General features: G+C 38.3%; 1 protein-coding gene across 3 annotated transcripts in view; it reads left to right on the top strand.

Annotated features, from left to right (window-relative positions):
* The first annotated feature begins 487 nt into the window (after nucleotides 1–487).
* The window catches only part of LOC115422301 (IQ motif and SEC7 domain-containing protein 1-like), a 134,976-nt gene continuing 117,436 nt past the window's right edge, over nucleotides 488–18,027 (top strand). For 2 of the 3 annotated variants that reach the window (XM_030138546.1, XM_030138545.1), the window contains exon 1: nucleotides 488–1,110. In XM_030138546.1, coding sequence (XP_029994406.1) covers nucleotides 851–1,110 — 260 coding nt within the window. In that variant the 5' untranslated portion in view covers nucleotides 488–850. The remainder of the gene's footprint in view (nucleotides 1,111–18,027) is intronic. The other variant, XM_030138552.1, reaches the window with a different exon arrangement.

Below are 18,027 nucleotides of genomic sequence, written 5' to 3'. Positions count from 1 at the left end.
CCCCCCCCCCCTCTTTTTTTTTTTTTGATCCAATACCAACACACGCTGCGCCTATCTGTCTTGATCATCCTACTGGAGGGGGTACAGCCTGCTGTTGAAATGGCAATACACTGACAGCATAGTAAACAACTCTGCAGGAAAGACGCAGCACCACCCTGTGTCTGTACTACCAGGCATCAGCAGGAACCAACAATGAAGGAAAAGTTCTCACAAGTAAAGGGCTGATTGTTTTTGTTTATGAGGAGGGACAAAAAACAGGAGGAAGAAACACAAATCAGCTGATGTGAAAATGCGTCCTGAGTGTGGATCCACGCACACTGTGTCTCTGCAAAGCCATATTACTGCGCCTTAATGCGAACCTGCAGATTCATAAAACTTGGAAAACCCCGCCTCCTGACAGCCAGCGTCTGTTTACGAAAAGTCACGGGAGCAGCGTGGACCTAAAAGGTACCTCAGAGAAAAATGTCATATCTCGCTGGCAGCCAACAGGGGGAACAACCAGACTTCACACAGAACCATCCACGATCCACGCTGTGTAGTCTGGCACACTGGCACACATGATAGGAGTCAGATCCTGATGCCTGGTGCCATTTCATATAAGATTATTAGATTCTAGTTGATTTTTTTTTTTTTTTTTGTGCTTTTGGACTTCTAAACACGCGTATCGGTGTGTGTGTGTGTTTTCCAATCCTGATTATCATCCACAGAAAAAACGCACACACGTAAAAACAATGGCGAAGCGCAAAAGGCGCAACCTTGTGATTTGTTGCGCTTAAAGCCCAGCTGGACTAAACAGAACCAGCTGCTGGTTTTCTGCGATTCACCAGGGAATCACAGCGGGGAAAACGACATGGAAAGCCCGACCGAGAACCCAACCAGGGCTGCGGAATATCTGAAGGAGCTTAACAAGATCATCGAAACCCAGCAGGAGTTGTTGGAGAGGCAAAGGGGGAGGATAGAGGAGCTGGAGCAGCAAGTGTCCGACTTATGCACGGAGAACGCCTGTCTGAAGGAGCAGTACCACCGGCACCTGGCAACCTGCAGGCTGCAGCAGGGCAGCAACAGCCTGATCACACTGGGAGCCATCAAGGAGCACATAGCACAGGAAAAGTAAGACATGGCATCATCTCATCTGATGTGCTCCCATTATTATGTCTTTTTACTTTCATGATGAGTTAAAAATTACACTTGATTAAAGTAATAATCTCTAAATCAGAGTTCAACACTGCTGCACACACTGATCTGCAAATGCACTAGTTTGATATCACTGATATTCTGCACCTTTCTCCCTATGATGCTATTTCCAACATCACCAACATACATGATTATCACACTTATATTTGCATTTTTCTTCTTAAAATGTGTAAATATCAGTAGCCTATGTGATTAAAGTAGGCAGATCAAGTTCAAATTGAGATGGAAGTGTCACTTATTTACTAATGTGCAGCTGTCTTTGTGAAACGCTTGAAGAGTTTTAAAGGATGGTATCTCTTTTTACCTCACGATGAATTTAAAATTACACTTGATTAAAGTAATAATCTCTAAATCAGAGTTCAACACTGCTGCACACACTGATCTGCAAATACACTAGTTTAGTATCACTGATATTCTGCACCTTTCTCCCTATGATGCTATTTCCAACATCACCAACATACATGATTATCACACTTATATTTGCATTTTTCTTCTTAAAATTTGTAAATATCAGTAGCCTATGTGATTAAAGTAGGCAGATCAAGTTCAAATTGAGATGGAAGTGTCACTTATTCACTAATGTGCAGCTGTCTTTGTGAAACGCCTGAAGAGTTTTAAAGGATGGTATCTCTTTTTACATTCCTGATGAATTGAAAATTACGCTTGATTAAAGTAAAAATCTCTAAATCAGAGTTTAACACCGCTGCACACACTGATCTGCAAATACACTAGTTTGGTATCACTGATATTTTTTACCTTTCTCCCCCTGATGCTATTTGCAACATCACCAACATACATTACCCTACTTACATGATCATCACAGTTATATTTGCATTTTTCTTCTCAGAATGTGTAAATATCAGTAGCCTATGTGATTAAAGTAGGCAGATCAAGTTCAGATTGAGATGGAAGTGTCACTAATTCACTAATGTGCAGCTGTCTTCATGAAACGCCTGAAGAGTTTTAAAGGATGGTTTCTGCTTCGTCATCTGTGCTTTTATCAGTTTGATATTTGTCTTGTTTTCTAAGCTTCTGCCATCCATTTAGCCTCTGGTACTCTTTAAAAAAAAGAAGATTTCATGTGCATGGACAGGCAGGTTAATCCATAAGTATGTGGAGTGCGATAACCCTAACCCTGAGGGTGGAAAAAAAAAAAAAAAGATCATACATGGATGGATCCTTTCTGAAATCCCATTTTAAGTTTGGCCCTGTGTTCAGGCTGCGGGTTAAGCCTGGAGCAGATCAGGTATAGGGCAGAAGCAGTAGTGTGTTACATCAAGCGAACTGGTAAAGACCTTGATAGTCACACACACTACTGTCAGGATTACCCTCTTACCCCTAGATCTGTTGGGCTTTCACACTCAGTTGGCTGCATCTCAAAAACGCCTCAGCATGCAGACGTTTAACTCACTTTTGACAGTCTGTAGAATCACGTGACAGTGTTTGACATTTGTCTCCAGGGGCATGTTAGTGTCATGAAAATCAGTGGCAGCAAATCAATACTGATGACTCATGGACAGTATGTCTTTGCTGGCGGATAACCCAGACTCATGAGATTAGGACATAGTATAACACTGACCTTTAGCGTGCACCCTTCATAAATCACACTTGGGCGCTGTAGAGTATTCAGTCCCATTTTCCCCATTTCTCTATGGTCACAGTGTCTGAACTCTATTTCAGTTTAGCTCTAAACTGGAGCCTGTCATTACCCTCTGTGATCCTGATAAAATACGACAGCTGCTAATAATCTACAGTGTGCTTTAAATGTCATTTACGTGTGGTAAAAGTTAAAACAACACTGGTCTGTTTTGGAGATCAGTGAAGTTTTTTTTAAATGGAGAAATTGCAGTACCTCCACAGTCTGTCCATCCATTTCTTGCCACTTTCCAAGGTCAGGGATAGGGTCTATTTTTTTTTTTTTTTTTTTTTTACTGCTGAATCCCTATTTTCTTGTAGGATTCATGGGAATTCCCAGAAGGCAAGGCAAAAATCCAGATTTTACCAAGTGTATTTTTCTCATCATACTTAAAATAAGACATAATCACCAAAAGAGTAACTTTTCAGTGAGATATTAGAACTTATTTTCAGACGATAGTTCTTGAAAATCTTATTTCATTTAATTTCTTGTTCCACTGGCAGTTTTTTTTTTTTTTTTTTTTTTTTTTGCTTAATTCAATAATTTTTTTGCTTAATTCAAGCAAAGAAAAAATCTGCCAATGGAACAAGTGAAAATTATCTTGGTAAGATTTCTTGAAATAAGATTTTCAAGATCTATTGTCTGAAAATAAGTTCTTACATCTCATTGAAAAGTTACTCTTTAGGTGATTATATATTATTTTATGTGTGATGAGATATTTTGGCTAGAAATGAGAAAAATACACTTTGTAAGATTTAGATTTATGCAGTGCATTCTGGGAATTGGATGGACACACTGTGGAGGTACCACAATTTCTCCATTTAAAAAGAAAAAAAAAACTTCACTGATCTCTTAAACAGACCTGTGTTGTTTTAACTTTCACCACATGCGAATGACATTTAAATCACACTGTATTAGCAGCTGTAATATTCTATCAGGATCATAGGGGGTAATGACAGGCTCCAGTTTAGAGCTGAACTGAAAGAGTTACTCTGTAGGTGATTATGTCTTATTTTAAGTGTGATGAGATATTTTGACTAGAAATGAGAAAAATACACTTGGTAAGATTTTGTTTTTTGCAGTGTGAAGGCCATCTTCTAATCTGCCTTTGTATGCACAGCTCCATAAGACAACAGAATGATCTGCCTTTTAAAGATGTCACCATGAGCTCTGGTGTTTGGAGGGAATTTCAATACTTTGGCTGTTTTTATTGGATAAATAATCAACCAGAAAAGGAGTAACTGAAAATCCATTCAATCATTAGACCCCCAGCTACATATTGGGGTGAACATTTAAAAAAAACACACACATTGGTAAAGAATTTGGGGGTGCGGAAATGTGTTTTTTAATTTCCTACAGAAAAGAAGCTGAACACTGTTAGTACACAAGGTCCTCTACGGAGCGGAGAAAGCTCATCTCGGTTGCTTGTGTCTGCAGTTTCTTTTTTCGTCTCTGTTCACTATCCAAAGGTTGTGACTGCGAGCACGGGTCTGACTGATAAATGCAGACTTTTCCTCAGTGGCCTGTGGACCTTTTCATAGCAGAGAACTGTGGCCTCAAATGTAGAAATACTTGCTCTCGCACAACAAGATAACAAACAGTTGCAACAACGCTCCAATAGAAATTAGAGGTCACGTGCTTGTATATCAACACCATCTGCAAACAGCAGACCCTGACGCTGTTTAAACACACACATTTCACATGCCAGCTTTTACAGTAATGGTTTTTTCCATCAAAGTAGTGGAGACAAAACACAACCTGCTTCCAATGACATGACAGTCTTAAGCTTTCTGACACAGGGCCAACAATGTAGACACAGCAGCCTTTGTTTTTCAAGGCTGTACTATGTCGCTTTAACTGTCATTTTAGCTGTGCAACCAGGAACTGACTTGTGTCTTCTTTAAGGAAGTGCTGTAAAAGCATACAATAGCTATTAATAGAATGAAAAAGAAGAAGTGAATTAGCATTTTGTGTCCAATTCTGACTCCTCTTTTTTACTGTTCAGCTGTAAAGTTTGTCTTTAAGAGTAAAGAAACATGTTCTAACATCTGATGCTAGATTTCTTTTGGCAGGAATGTCTAATCTACTTTCTTGTTTTTCCCAGGCAAAGCTCTGTAATACCTTGGTACTTGGATCTGATCCTCTTGGCATTTTTTTCTCGGGTTGCGATCGCTATCTCTGAAAGAATCCACACAAACTAAACGTGCCTGTCATTGTTCTCTATACCTATGATCATTTCAGTGATACTTTTTTGAACCACGTGGGAGAATTTAAGAACACGTAAGCTGGAAAAAACCTAAACCCGGTGCCATCTTGCTGTGGGGCAGAAATGCTAACTGCTGAACTCATGCTGGGAGTTTTATTAGGAAGAAAAATAACCTTGATGGGGGTAGAAAGAGGACGCAGCGGGACAAAATTATAGATTTTTGTCCTTTTATTCATTTGTTCCCAGCCACAAGAGATCATACTGTTCGTTTATGTGTTTATTTCTGAAGAATATGAAACTTTCATCACTTATTGCTTCCCTTTATTTTGCAGCTCTGTGTTTAGCACCTGTGTACATAAGAGCAGTAGGATTCAATGGTATTATCTTATCTTGAATACGTGGTGTTTTGTTCATCCTATGCTGTCGGTTCTCAGTGCGATCTGGTTGTTGATGCCATGTGTAAGTGATTTCATGATTGAAAGAAAGGAAGGGAAGGAGGAAAAACCCTTTTGACACAGTGTGTGTTATTTTTTTTTGTCCCAAACCAAGTGACAGCTAAAGAATTTCTCCTCCTGAATGATACATAAGTCTGTTTGCTGCTATCTTGGGTTGGCTGCAAATGGAAGGCTTTTCCTTGTGTGTTGTTTTTTTTCTCCCCCCCCGCTACTCTCTTTTAGAAACACTGTGCAAAGAGCTGGGAATATGATGCACAACTGATAGTGAAACCTATGGTGCCAAGTCAACACATTTCTCAGTGGATGCTGCAGAACAGGGTCTAGGGTGACATTGTCGGTCGCGCTTTTGGGCTGTACAGGTATCGGAAATCATCTGGTTGCGCAGTGACCCTAATGTGGATCTATAAACTTATCCACTGAGGCAATTGTTTTCCCGAAGGCCTGGTTAAGCAGCATCAGCAGGGAAGTCAGTCTCCGTGAATAAAAAAACAAAACAAAACATGAAAATAAAGTTATACTCCCTTTTTTCTCATTTCTGTTTTTACATTCCAACTCTTTGTAAACGGTTGTTGTAGAATTCAGGTATGAATTAACAGTCACACACATATCACGTTTCTTCTTTTAATGGCTGCTGTGTTCCCTGCCTTGTCAGCCCTTTAGCCTGACAGTATTTATGCTGACCATATGCAGTTTCTATAGAACAGCTCTCTTCTAATGGTGTTTGTTTTTAACGGCCTTCTACAGTTACTTATATCCCCTGTGCTTACTTTGGAATGAAATAACAGCACAGTAATACAAGATGGGTAGCAAGTTTTTACAGCACATATCGGTGATGAATGACTTTTGCACCGGCAGTTAACTTGAATTGCAACTTTAATCCGCTCTGTACAGACTGAAATGTTCTTAGCAGACTTTTAGCCACACATCTGACCTATCTGGTTAGTGAATAGAATAATCGTAAAAGTCACAGGAATCAATCTTTGAATAATAGTTTTATAGTTTTTTTTTTTTTTTTGCATGATGCAGTTGAGACAATGTGGATTAATCAGAGTGGATCCACCGTGATATGAACCCCGTCCTCTGGGGTTTGGAGTGGAACAGTGTCTGCGAGTGCTTTCATTTCTTATCTCATTTCTGGTGAATGCATCTGCCGACCCGCATTTAGCATTCAAACCCTGTACCAGGCCCGGATAGCCAACCGAGTGTAAACAATATTTGGGATGCTGACATGATCGCTGAGGGAGATAACTTCTTCAACCCAGATGACATAGAGCTGATTTGTTATTTCGACTTCAGAAATGTAGTAAAACACTTTTTAAACTCAGGTCTTTGAAAATGTAAGTGCTCCGAAAACTGCATATTGCATAATGTGCCACAGTTGTGTGTTTATTCAGTCTAGCCTCAATCGACTCACACACTAGTGTTAGATTTGACTTTGCAGGGTTGGCAGAGGTTTATACATTTCTATTTTCTGCTTTTAAAATTCTGTATTCAACCCACTGAGTAAAGAAGCGTGATCCTAAGCGAGCAAATATTGATGAATAATGTGACAAATCATTTCTAACTCCGACTCTCTCCCTGTTAATGCTCTAATGGGGCTAATATGCATGTTTCAATGCTGATGAATGAGACGCTCTCCTGTTGTTGAATCCATGCCAGGACCAGGACCAGGACCAGGATGCGTGCCAAAATAACGCTTGGTTAAAATTTCTAAAGTGCTGTTTGAGCAAAACTATGTAAGGAAGCTTTACAGCCAACAGTATGTCCACATTTAGTTCAGTATTTTACATTCCATACACATGATCAGCTGCTACAGAAACTATAATTGCATTGATGCTCAAGACCTGCAGTTGTGTTTGACAAGTTGAAGCACCAGCAGGATTATGCAAATCTGTTGCGGATGAAAGTCAAACAAAAGTACGTTCTAATAATAATAGATTCGAATAATATGACATTTATTCCCGTTTTGCTATTGTTTGTTGTCATTTTAATCAACAATCTAAGTTTTCCAATGGAATATTGTTGTAGTTTTGATTCTCTGATTGCTTTTTTTTTCTGGTTTTCTTTTTTTAAATACTTATCTAAGACTGCTTCAACGTTCAGAACTAGCGTAGAAGTTATTTAAATATTTGAAGAAACTTGAAACCTTAAAGCCGCAGGAGCTGAAATAATGGGGAAAAAAGACTAAATATAAATACAGGTGACCTGATTCCCGTTTCATTCTATTACGGAAAGGTGAAGCCACTTTTCAAAGTTTCTCTGTTGAGATGCAGAGTAGAGGAGGAGAGTCAAGTCCAGGTCACATCTGACATAATCTGATCAGTGACTGGTAGTTATACCTGTCAATCATGTATTTAACCTCCCTAGTTGTCTGAGAACACCTGTGATTAGACAGAAACTTGTGTCAAGGAGTAGATTTAGTAGATTTAGCCTGAAAACACAGAGGAGGAGTAGATGCAAAAGTGTAGTGTCCTCTTAGGGCACTTGAATTACAATATGCTGAAAGGTAATTCTGGAATTATTGCACACTGATGTTAAAAAAAACAAAAACAAAACCATCAAACACTGCAGCTGTAAAGGGCTTTTATGTTGTATTGATATTCCAAACTCTCAACAGCAGGGAGAAGTCGCTCATCAGAACACAAGTTAACCAAAACCACAGATGAATCAACATTATGTATCCACAGACTGTTTCGCTCACTGAATAAAGTATAAAGATCATTGTTTACACACATCTGTATTATAGCATCAGTTTTCTTCTGCAAACAAAACTCAGAACCAGTTGTACTGACAGTTGGTCAAAACAACACTGTCTTATAATATTCACATGCAGGGCCGGTTCTAGCTGGTCATATGAGGGTGGGCTGGTTGACATAACAGGTGGGCAACTTGGTTTGTATGTACTGATGATAGCGAAGCTGAATAATGTCCTGAAGGCTGACAATTTGAACTGCAGTTCTGACGGCACTGAAAAGAAGTGGTTTGGGGGTTTATTTAAGAGCAAGAGTCACTTCATTGATCCCCTATGAGAAATTCAATTTTTCGGGCAGCTCATCTGTGTTCATTTACTCTTTAATATAAAATAAAAAATGATTTTAAAAGTCCTTCATGCATATTTCTTTTCATTGGATGAGCTTGAAAAATAAAAAAAAAATGAATACTGAATACTAATACAAATATAAACTTCTGATTTTCCCACCTGTCAGAAAGACAATCCAGTCAGCATCTGGATCCTGGTCATGGCAGTTACTGTACCTTCCTTTTCCAGTAGGACCTTTTTCGTGTTTGCGTGATTTTCTTTTCCTTGTATATGTGTGTGTGTGTTTGTTTTTTTTTTGTTTTTTTTCTTGTTTGCCTTTCTTTTTCTTGCGTGCTTTGCAATTTGTCTTTGTGGTTTGCCCTTCAGGGCCACCGTCCAAATCACCTCCATTTTCTGTACAGTTTGTGTTGTCAGTAGCTGCACTAAAGATCAGTTTAGAATCATCCAAACAAGATCAGAAATGTCACAGTTTAGTCTAAACTGAGGATCAATAAAGATAATCACACCACATAATTACTTTATACCTTCATAAGACTCGTAATCAAACTCATCCATGTAGAAGAAACGCTGCAATTTCAACATCAAACTCCATTCTTTTGATTTAGAACTGTGTACAGTGGAGAAAACAAAAACAGTGTTTGTAGCTTTTATCACTTTGTCACTGTCTTTGACTATAAAAGTTGTTTGTTAGCAGTTCTTGTTAGATCTTATCACTTTCTGATGTTTTGTTAGTTTTCTACACCAGTGGTCCCCAACCTTTTTTGTACTATGGACCGGTTTCATGCGTGAAAATTTTCTGTGGACCGGGTAGACGTGCGAGGGGTCCAATAACAAAAACCTTTGTCAGTTCAGAGCATGTGATCCGAAACACTTACACTGTGTATCAGGCAATTACAATGATTCTACAATATAATATCAACTCACCCTAATGCAGAGTCAGTCGGAACCCTTGACTTGTTTCCCTGCAACTAGATGGTCCCATGTGGGGGTGATGGGAGGCACACACCAGTTGTGTTCTGTATATCCAGTCTACTCATCGCAGAAAACCCAGCCACACAAAGATATGAGGTTGGAAATGGAAGGAGGACTTTCAGGGCTTTTGTGGCGATATCCGCATATTCTGCTTTGACTTTAATCCAGAATGCACAGAGGTTTGAAGTTGCCTCAAACATGGATTGATGTGTCGGAGCAGTTTGGAGGTGCTTGTGTGTTGGGATGAACCTGTAACTGAGGCAGGAATCCTGATATTTCCTTCTAAATGCAGCTTTCTGTTTGCAGGCAGTCTGTGACCCTTCTGCAGCCCCATTGTTTCCTCATTTCTTCCCGGAAAAGTTCTCCAGTGAATTTTGTTTTTGGCTCATTTCTTTAGCTTGTGTTTCTACTGATTCATGAAATGGTGCAAGTGAGCAGTTGTGAGGCGAGGGCAGAAATGGTCGCTTTTCAAAATAAAATCTCTGCAAGACTAATGGAAAAAATTGCTTTAATATTAACCACAATTTTTATTTCTTTGTGGCCCTGTACCAAATGATCCACAGACTGGTCCCGGTCCGGGGACCAGGGGTTGGGGACCACTGTTCTACGCCACAGAAGACCAGCAGAGTGACTCACTACTCCCTGTAGTGGTCACATAAATCGATCAGACCTTTTGTTTTGTTATACTCGGTTCAGCTCTACTATCCAATATATTGGTGTCTTTTACTTCAGAGCTCCTTACTCTAAACACTAATGATAAATCTAGGTATTATTTGTATTTGACAGTAGAAATACTATCTATAACCCCTTGATCAGTGAAGAAACACCACAAATAAACTAAAGGACAAAAGTCTTATACTCTAAATTCTTACATTAACTTTCAGTTTTCCAGTGTATTTAGTTTTTTAGTGAACACCTGATGTGTTCTGTGTTTGGAATGAAGCCTGTGGAGTTAATAGTCGAAGCAGTTCATCAATAGATACCGCAATAAAAGCTTTTAGACTTTGTCGATATTGGCAGATACTGAATTATCTCTCTAAAGTTACCAGTGGTTTCATATTCCCACCTGTATTGACTGCCATGGACAAGTCTTGGCATCTTTTCTGTAAGTTTGTGTGAAAGAAAACCTTAGCTGCCATCACAAAGTCTCCAGGTTGGAGTCTTTAGACTGGATATTGGCAAGTTCATAAATAGTTCATGCCAAGCCAGTGTAACAGCTTTAGCGTGTGTTTTGGGACCACTCTGCAGAAAATAATGACATGATGGAGAAAGCTTTCTTGTGGCTGCCGGTGTCCACTCATTTACCCGGCGATCTGCTGAACAATCAGTGTGCCAAACAAAATTTACGAGCACATGAACTCCGTCTCCCCAGCAAACCCCCCTCTAATGAAATACCCCTGCTAGATTAATGTCTACATGGGGATGATTTGCATCCAGTCCCAGCTATAAATCTCAAGCAATGGCCAAAGACTATTTGCAACTTGCACTCAAAATCAACTGCAGGCTACTTTCATCTGTAATGGACTATCCCTTCATGCAGGTTTTTAGCGTGGCCGTCGTCCTGCTGGAACAAAGCCAGGGTCTTGTTGACCCCTGATTCCTCTAATCAGGCCTATTAGGACAGAGTTAAGGTTGGTTTGTGTCTTTTGATGCAGCTGGTTTTCTGAAGAAAGAAGATAATGAGGGCCGTTACCTCTATCTGATGGTGTTACTGGTAAAGGCCACACAAAAGGTAGTCTGATGGTACAGTTTAGAGGAACACAGTCAACAATATTACTATGAATTACTATGAATTTATTTATTTTTATTTTTCCCCTTGTTTTATGATTCGTGTACGGCACTTTGGCCAACTGTAAAGTTTTTAAAGTGCTTTATGAATAAAAGTGGTATTAGGGCTGCAAAAATAAAAAGCTAGATGTTTTTCCTCTAAAAACTCAATTTTCGATTTCGATTTGCGCAGGTGGTGGCATATTGTTTTTGTGTGCAGCCAGCAATGCTACACCCTGCTCCCACTCTGATGTCTGATGATGTTTGAGGTGCTGAAAAAGTCAGTTGTGTTGCTGTCTTTGATTGATACCACCGTCAGGCAGAGTTTGCAACGAGTAATGGTTTGGTCATCATCGGAAACTTTGAAGTTGTACCAATTCCCCACAACCGACTTGCTCTTGCTGTTTTTAGCCACAAACTTCTCACTCTCCTTAGCAAACACCATTTTTGTACTGGCGTGTGGAGACCAAAGACTGTGGAGACCGCTCTCACAGTGAGAAGGAGGAGCCTACGGTAGACCGAAGGCATGTGGAGACACGAGAGATGAAATTTGATTTGACGATTGCTCATATTAAAACATTGTCCTAATTAAATAATCTGATTTCAATTTAAAATCAGTGAATCATGCAATCGTAGTTGCTATGGTATGGTAAGAAACTCAACTCTACTTTAGTTTGACTTGACCTAATACAAGTACCATAATTTCCAGTCTACAAGCCGCTACTTTTTTCACACGCTGTGAACCTGCGGCTCAAACAATGATGCAGCTAATTTATGTTTCACAGGGTAACGATTAATCTGGCTGTCGAAGAAGGAAATAGAGCAGCTGCACGTAAGCTTGGCATCAATGAATCGATAATGAGACGTTGGGGACGGCAGCGTGAAACGTGGGTGTGGCTTATAGTCAGGTGCAGCCAATAGTCTGGAAAGTACGGTATAAAAGGGTGCAATTAAATTTTGTGACATTGAATAACTGTTTTGCTAATTACATTGCAGATGAATGCACATGCAGAATAACTCAGGGCATCTAGTTAAAAAAAAAAATTAAGTTCTGATTGATTTTCAGATTCAGCTTTTTAAATATTTGTCTGGAAGATTTCATGATGGTCTGAAGCAGAACCTTGTCTCATATATAGTCATGTAAAACTGAACCACCTTTTATTCATTAAATGTATTCAAAAGACTGTATCAAACCATTATAACCAGTTGTCTCATTCTGTGGTACAAGTATCACCAGTGGTTTATGTCCACATTTAATGCAGAGTTTTTGTCCAAAAACCCACAATACTGTGAATGAAGTGCAAGAGTGGCATCTAAGATACATTTTTACTTTACTTTTGTTTTAATAGCAACCTATTTTTACCCTACTCTTGTTGCATGTGTTAACTGTGACATGTTAAACTCAAAAAAATCTTAAATTTCAATTGTGGCTCCAAATGGGATATATTCAGGAAGTGAAGCACGACTTGAAAGCAGAACAGGGATCTTTAGCGTTGACGTCACCAGCTCCAGTGACGTCTCCACAACACCTGCACAGACCGCAAACAGTGCAAAACAGTAATAAAACATGACTGGTGTTGTGCCAAATGTGGTTGGGGGAGCAGTTCAGGTTGCAGTGGTGGTGATGTTTTTAGTAAACATCTCATCTCAAACTTACAGCTAATTCTAGCGCTGTAACTGCTCAGCATCACTGTGTGTGAGTCAACAATAATTAATACTTTCATTAGGACTAAATGTTCCTATTTTATCTGTGTGCTGCTCATAGGTTAAGCATATGTGACTATACATCAGAGAGGTGATTTGCAGTGTTAAAAACATGGATCTACTGGAATTATAAACTAGACATTGACCCATAGGAGCTTTATAAAGTCTGATATAATAGCAATACTATGGAGGAGGAAGAAGCTGATTAATTGGTAGATATAATGCCTGTGCCTCGCCAAACAATTCTGTTATTGAAAATGCATCATTTTTCATTTACACTGCTCAGTACAAAAAAAAGAGTCACCATCTGGATTTAACTAAGCAAACAGTTCATATCCTTCCATTGCATAATTATAGCAATGATTAATATGTTTTAGCTGTAAAACGTTCTTTAACCCTAGTGGATGCAGTGAGTAGCTTCTCATTTGTGAAGTGACTATTTTTGGTAATTTTCGCACACATTCTAAGACAGACATCACCAGTTCCAGTGAAGACAGGGTCTGTAAGGTCCACCTCTGCATGGACAGTGCCTGCTTTGTTCGGTGCCATGAAGTAATGGTACTAATGTAAGGAATGATGTTCAAAAGGATAATGTGGATGTGGACTGGTGTCTGGATCAGCACTTATGTTGGTCTAATGGAACAAAAGGCATGTTCTAATGGTATCAAATACACGTTCCTTTCACCTTACATGGATTTTTCTTGTGTTTTTTTTTTTTTTTTTGACCTCTGCCAAGTGAAATGGCGTAGATTACGTTTTCATCGGGGTTTGTCTGTCTGTCTGTTTGTCTGTTAGCAAGACAACACAAAAAATTATGGATGGATTTTCATGAAATTTTCAGGAAATGTTGATACTGGCACAAGGAACAAATGATTAAATTTTGGTGGTGATAGGGGGATGGGGGACTGATCTGCCTTGGCAGAGGTCTGCATTCTCCGAGTGCTTTTCTAGTTTATATTTACTTCTTGGATTTTTTTGCCACTTATTGGTAACGAACCAAAAATGGTAACTTGATTTTCTACATGGCTAAATATATATATATATATATATATATATATATATATATATATATATATATATATATACACAGGTTTGGGAAGCAAAATTTACAATATTTTGATGCAGGGATTGAAAGACAGTGTATGACCAATTAGTTTATTGAAAGTCATGAGAATTTAAATCTTCAAATCATATTTTACTGCATTTCTAACGGTCTTGTTGTCTACCTCAAGTTCAATTGCCATTTTTCTCATGGTTAGATCCTTTAGGATTTTGGATTTGAGAGCTTTAATAAAAGCTTTGGTACGTTTTTTGTCGCTTCCTCCACTTCCAGACTTTCTCGTAATAGTTTTGCTCATAGTCATTCTCTTCTTTCCATTATAAACAGTCTTTATGGACACTCCAACTATTTTTGAAATCTCCTTTGGTGTGACGAGTGCATTCAGCAAATCACACACTCTTTGACATTTGCTTTCCTGATTACTCATATGGGCAAAAGTTTCTGAAAAGGTATGGATAATAGTGTTAGGTATGATTATGACATCAATATATGTTTGGTTTCAAAACAATGACGTAGTGCCTGCTGAGAAAAAACAACTAAATGTTCATTGTAAATTTTGCTTCCCCACCCTGTGTATATATATATGTATATATATACATATATATATATATATATATATATATATATATATATATATACACAATTTCACAAAAGTAAGAAAGTCTTGTTATATCCTCCAATAACACACTAAGGTTGAAATGTTGAATTTCAGAGTATATCAATGTGTGACCTATTAAAGAGTCATCAGTTTGATAGAGAGCATAAAGACTGGAGTGTATTTCAGTGGAAAAGGCCATGTGGTCTGATGAGATCAGGGTGATGTGATTACCCATCATGCCTAGCGCCTATAGTACAAGCCTGTGGGGACAGTGTTATGATTGATTTACTTCAGTTCATCAGGTGTAGGTTCAGCAACATCACATGTCCATATATTGGCAGAAATAAATATTATGCCCTTGTAAAAACTTGAAATGATGCCACGGCAAATGTACACTGTACATAAAACTAAAGGTGGTGCGATGAAATATTAGTGTAAGACATTTTCCTTTGGTCCAGGTTCTGTATATTATGTAAATATACTTTCATTTTATTAAAAACAAGGTGACTGTTGGACTGAATACTACTGTAGGTCAAAGGCATAAATGTCGAAGTAAATCTCAAATCACTGAACAAAGTTAAAATATGCGCTTGGTAAATTTGGGAATTGGCATCACATAGGCTGTAATAAATCAAGGTGGGAGCCTCTTTTTCTTTTTTTTCTTTTTTTTTTTTTCTAGCTTTGGAGCAATGTATTTTTATCTGTCATTGTCAGTGTTTCCATTTCTTACATTATCTTTCAGCCACTTAAGGCACTAACTCCTGTCCAATGTCCTATCGGCACCAAACCGATTAACCTGAACATCTGTAATATAAACATCGGCATCTTTTCAGTAACAACATGTTTGTGATGCTCATCCACCTGTACATAAACGCTACAAAAACAGAACATAAATCCCTCTTCAGTGCATGACAAGTAGAGAGGTAAATATGTCCACCCCTTTAATGGCATGCAAATCATACTGCTGTAAATTTAATGTGTTCATTGACAGACGTTACCTCAGCAGATCAGTGTTAAGTGATCGCATCAAGGTTGAATCCACTGTATGAGCCTTTCCATTTCCATGACAACCAGTACAGTCAAGGCACATTTTGGTTTTAGTGTTGAAAAGTAAGCAGAAGATGAATGTTTCACAGAGACAAAAAAGAGTGAAGGGAACTTTCTGAGACCGCAATGCAAAACGCTTTTTCTGTGTTTTCGCACATTCTTTAAAGTTGTTTCACACTTGCTATTTACCTTATCCTCATTTTACTTCAATAGCTATGCCTTTAAATCTCTTTGTGCCCTCTTCTATTATTACAAACTGTGATCAACTCTAAAGCAGCCCACTTGGAGGGGCCATGAGGCCGTGGCACAGTCGCCTGTTCATTCTTTATTTCTTCACAGCTGAACCAATTATCCGCCTCACAGCTGTCAAAACCAGCTGATGCAGCAGCTGAATCGAAGGCAATTTGTAGCATAGTACCTGTGGAGAGCTGTTTGAAAGGCTGCCACTAGTTTTGTGCCAAGTGGGAGTGTGTGTGTGTGTATATGTGTGTGTGTGTGTGTGTGTGTGTGTGTATTGCTGACGAGGTGGAGGCTGAGTCAACAGCTAAACACAGATGAGGAACTACTGCTCACACATCTTCTTATTCATCGCTGGTTTATATCAAACGTGACTTCCTCGCAGCTGGTCTGGGCTTTGATAAACTAATATTTGCACTAATGTTTCCAGGATGTTCTCATTGGTGTCATTTCAACATAACACGGTAATGACTCAGATCATTTTTGCACTGACTCACATCTACTATACTTGAGAAATATTCCTGCACTGGACTGAGAATGACCTGCAGCTTTGACACTGTATTGCACAGGTGTCATACATGCAGCCTGGGGTCCAATCTTGCCTGTGGGATGAATTTGTGAAATGCAAAAAGTACCCTGAAGATATTAACAATCAGTGGTGTCAAAATAATTTTAATTCAGGTTCCATATAAAGACATATACAGATGGGTGCTTCTATGAAACTGGGTTCATTTGGTATCTGGTATTTAGACCCAATAATAAAAGAGAAATTTACACATATTTCCCCCCAGGATGTACCTAATGATGTGGTTATTGCTTAAAGGGTGAATACTGTATGTGGAGACACATAGGCCTTAAGAACAGTAATTAATTCGATTTCTATATATTTAAATATCTAAGGAGTTAATTAGGAATACACTGGGTATTGGTGGGCTACATAGACATATTTCCTCCCAAGATGTACCTAATGATGACCTCAGATAAATGCAAAAAAAAAAAATTCTTGCTCTGAGCCATTCCAAAATTAATGAAATTTTAATAAAATATTGGGGTCAAAAATACGACCAAAATTGGGACATGAAAAGCTACCTGGGTGTCAGGGCATTTTATCTGGAACACGTGGTTTGAAATGGTCTCATATAGCGCTAGAAATATAGACGCTGTTAAATTCGATGATCCTAGTGGTTTTTCTAATCCAGAAATGCAGATTTTTCATGAATTGGCAGTCTCATTCCAGGTTTCGTATGTAACCCATCGTGTCCACTTGTGTTACATGCAGAACCTGCCCACTTAAACACATAAACCACAAGTGATTTTGCAACAGCGGTCATTTTTGTGAAACACTCTGCCTTGCATTATTAGATTGGTTCCCAAAATGTACCTGTGAGAGAATAAAAAGATATTCGAAAAAAATAGTAGCGTGTAATTTTCACGTCTTTTTATCGTGTTACATTTTTGTAACACGAGATCTTTGGAAAAACGTAATCTAAAAATAATATAAAAATTTGTTTTATCTGAGGAATAGTTTCTCTTGTATCTCAGTAAATATTTATTTCTAAAATAGACCCAACATGCTTCCAAACTTGCTTCATAGCATTAGTCTACATCTTGTTTTTTTTTTTTTTTTTTTTTTTTTTTTAGCTCCATGTCCTGTTTTTTTGGACCAGTTTCATAGAAGCACCCAGATGAATGCAGACCAATCAGATCTCAAGTGGGTCAGACCAGTAAAATGTTTTCATATTAGCCTATAAATAATGTCAACTGCAAATTTTGTCTTTGTTTTAGTGTAAAAAAAAAAGTAAAATTACATGAAAATGTTTACATTAACAAACTATCCTTCCACAAAAAACATGAATAAATTGAAATGTCTTAAGAGAAGAAAGTGCAATTTCACCAATATTCAGCCTGTTACTAAATGTTTTGTGTATGTGATTGTAATATAAGTTGTAATGCACATGTAATTGATAAACTGAGGCATAAAATTGTTAAAGTTGCACGTTTTTCTTCAGACATTTCCAGTTGCTCATGTTATTCAGATTTTTAAGGAAACTTCGTAGGTGTAAACATTATCATAATATAATTTTACTTTTTTCACTGTTATTATTTTACTG

This window comes from Sphaeramia orbicularis, chromosome 7, assembly GCF_902148855.1.
Source record: "Sphaeramia orbicularis chromosome 7, fSphaOr1.1, whole genome shotgun sequence".
Classification (NCBI taxonomy): Eukaryota; Metazoa; Chordata; class Actinopteri; order Kurtiformes; family Apogonidae; genus Sphaeramia; species Sphaeramia orbicularis.
This window is presented reverse-complemented; position numbering and strand designations above follow the sequence as displayed.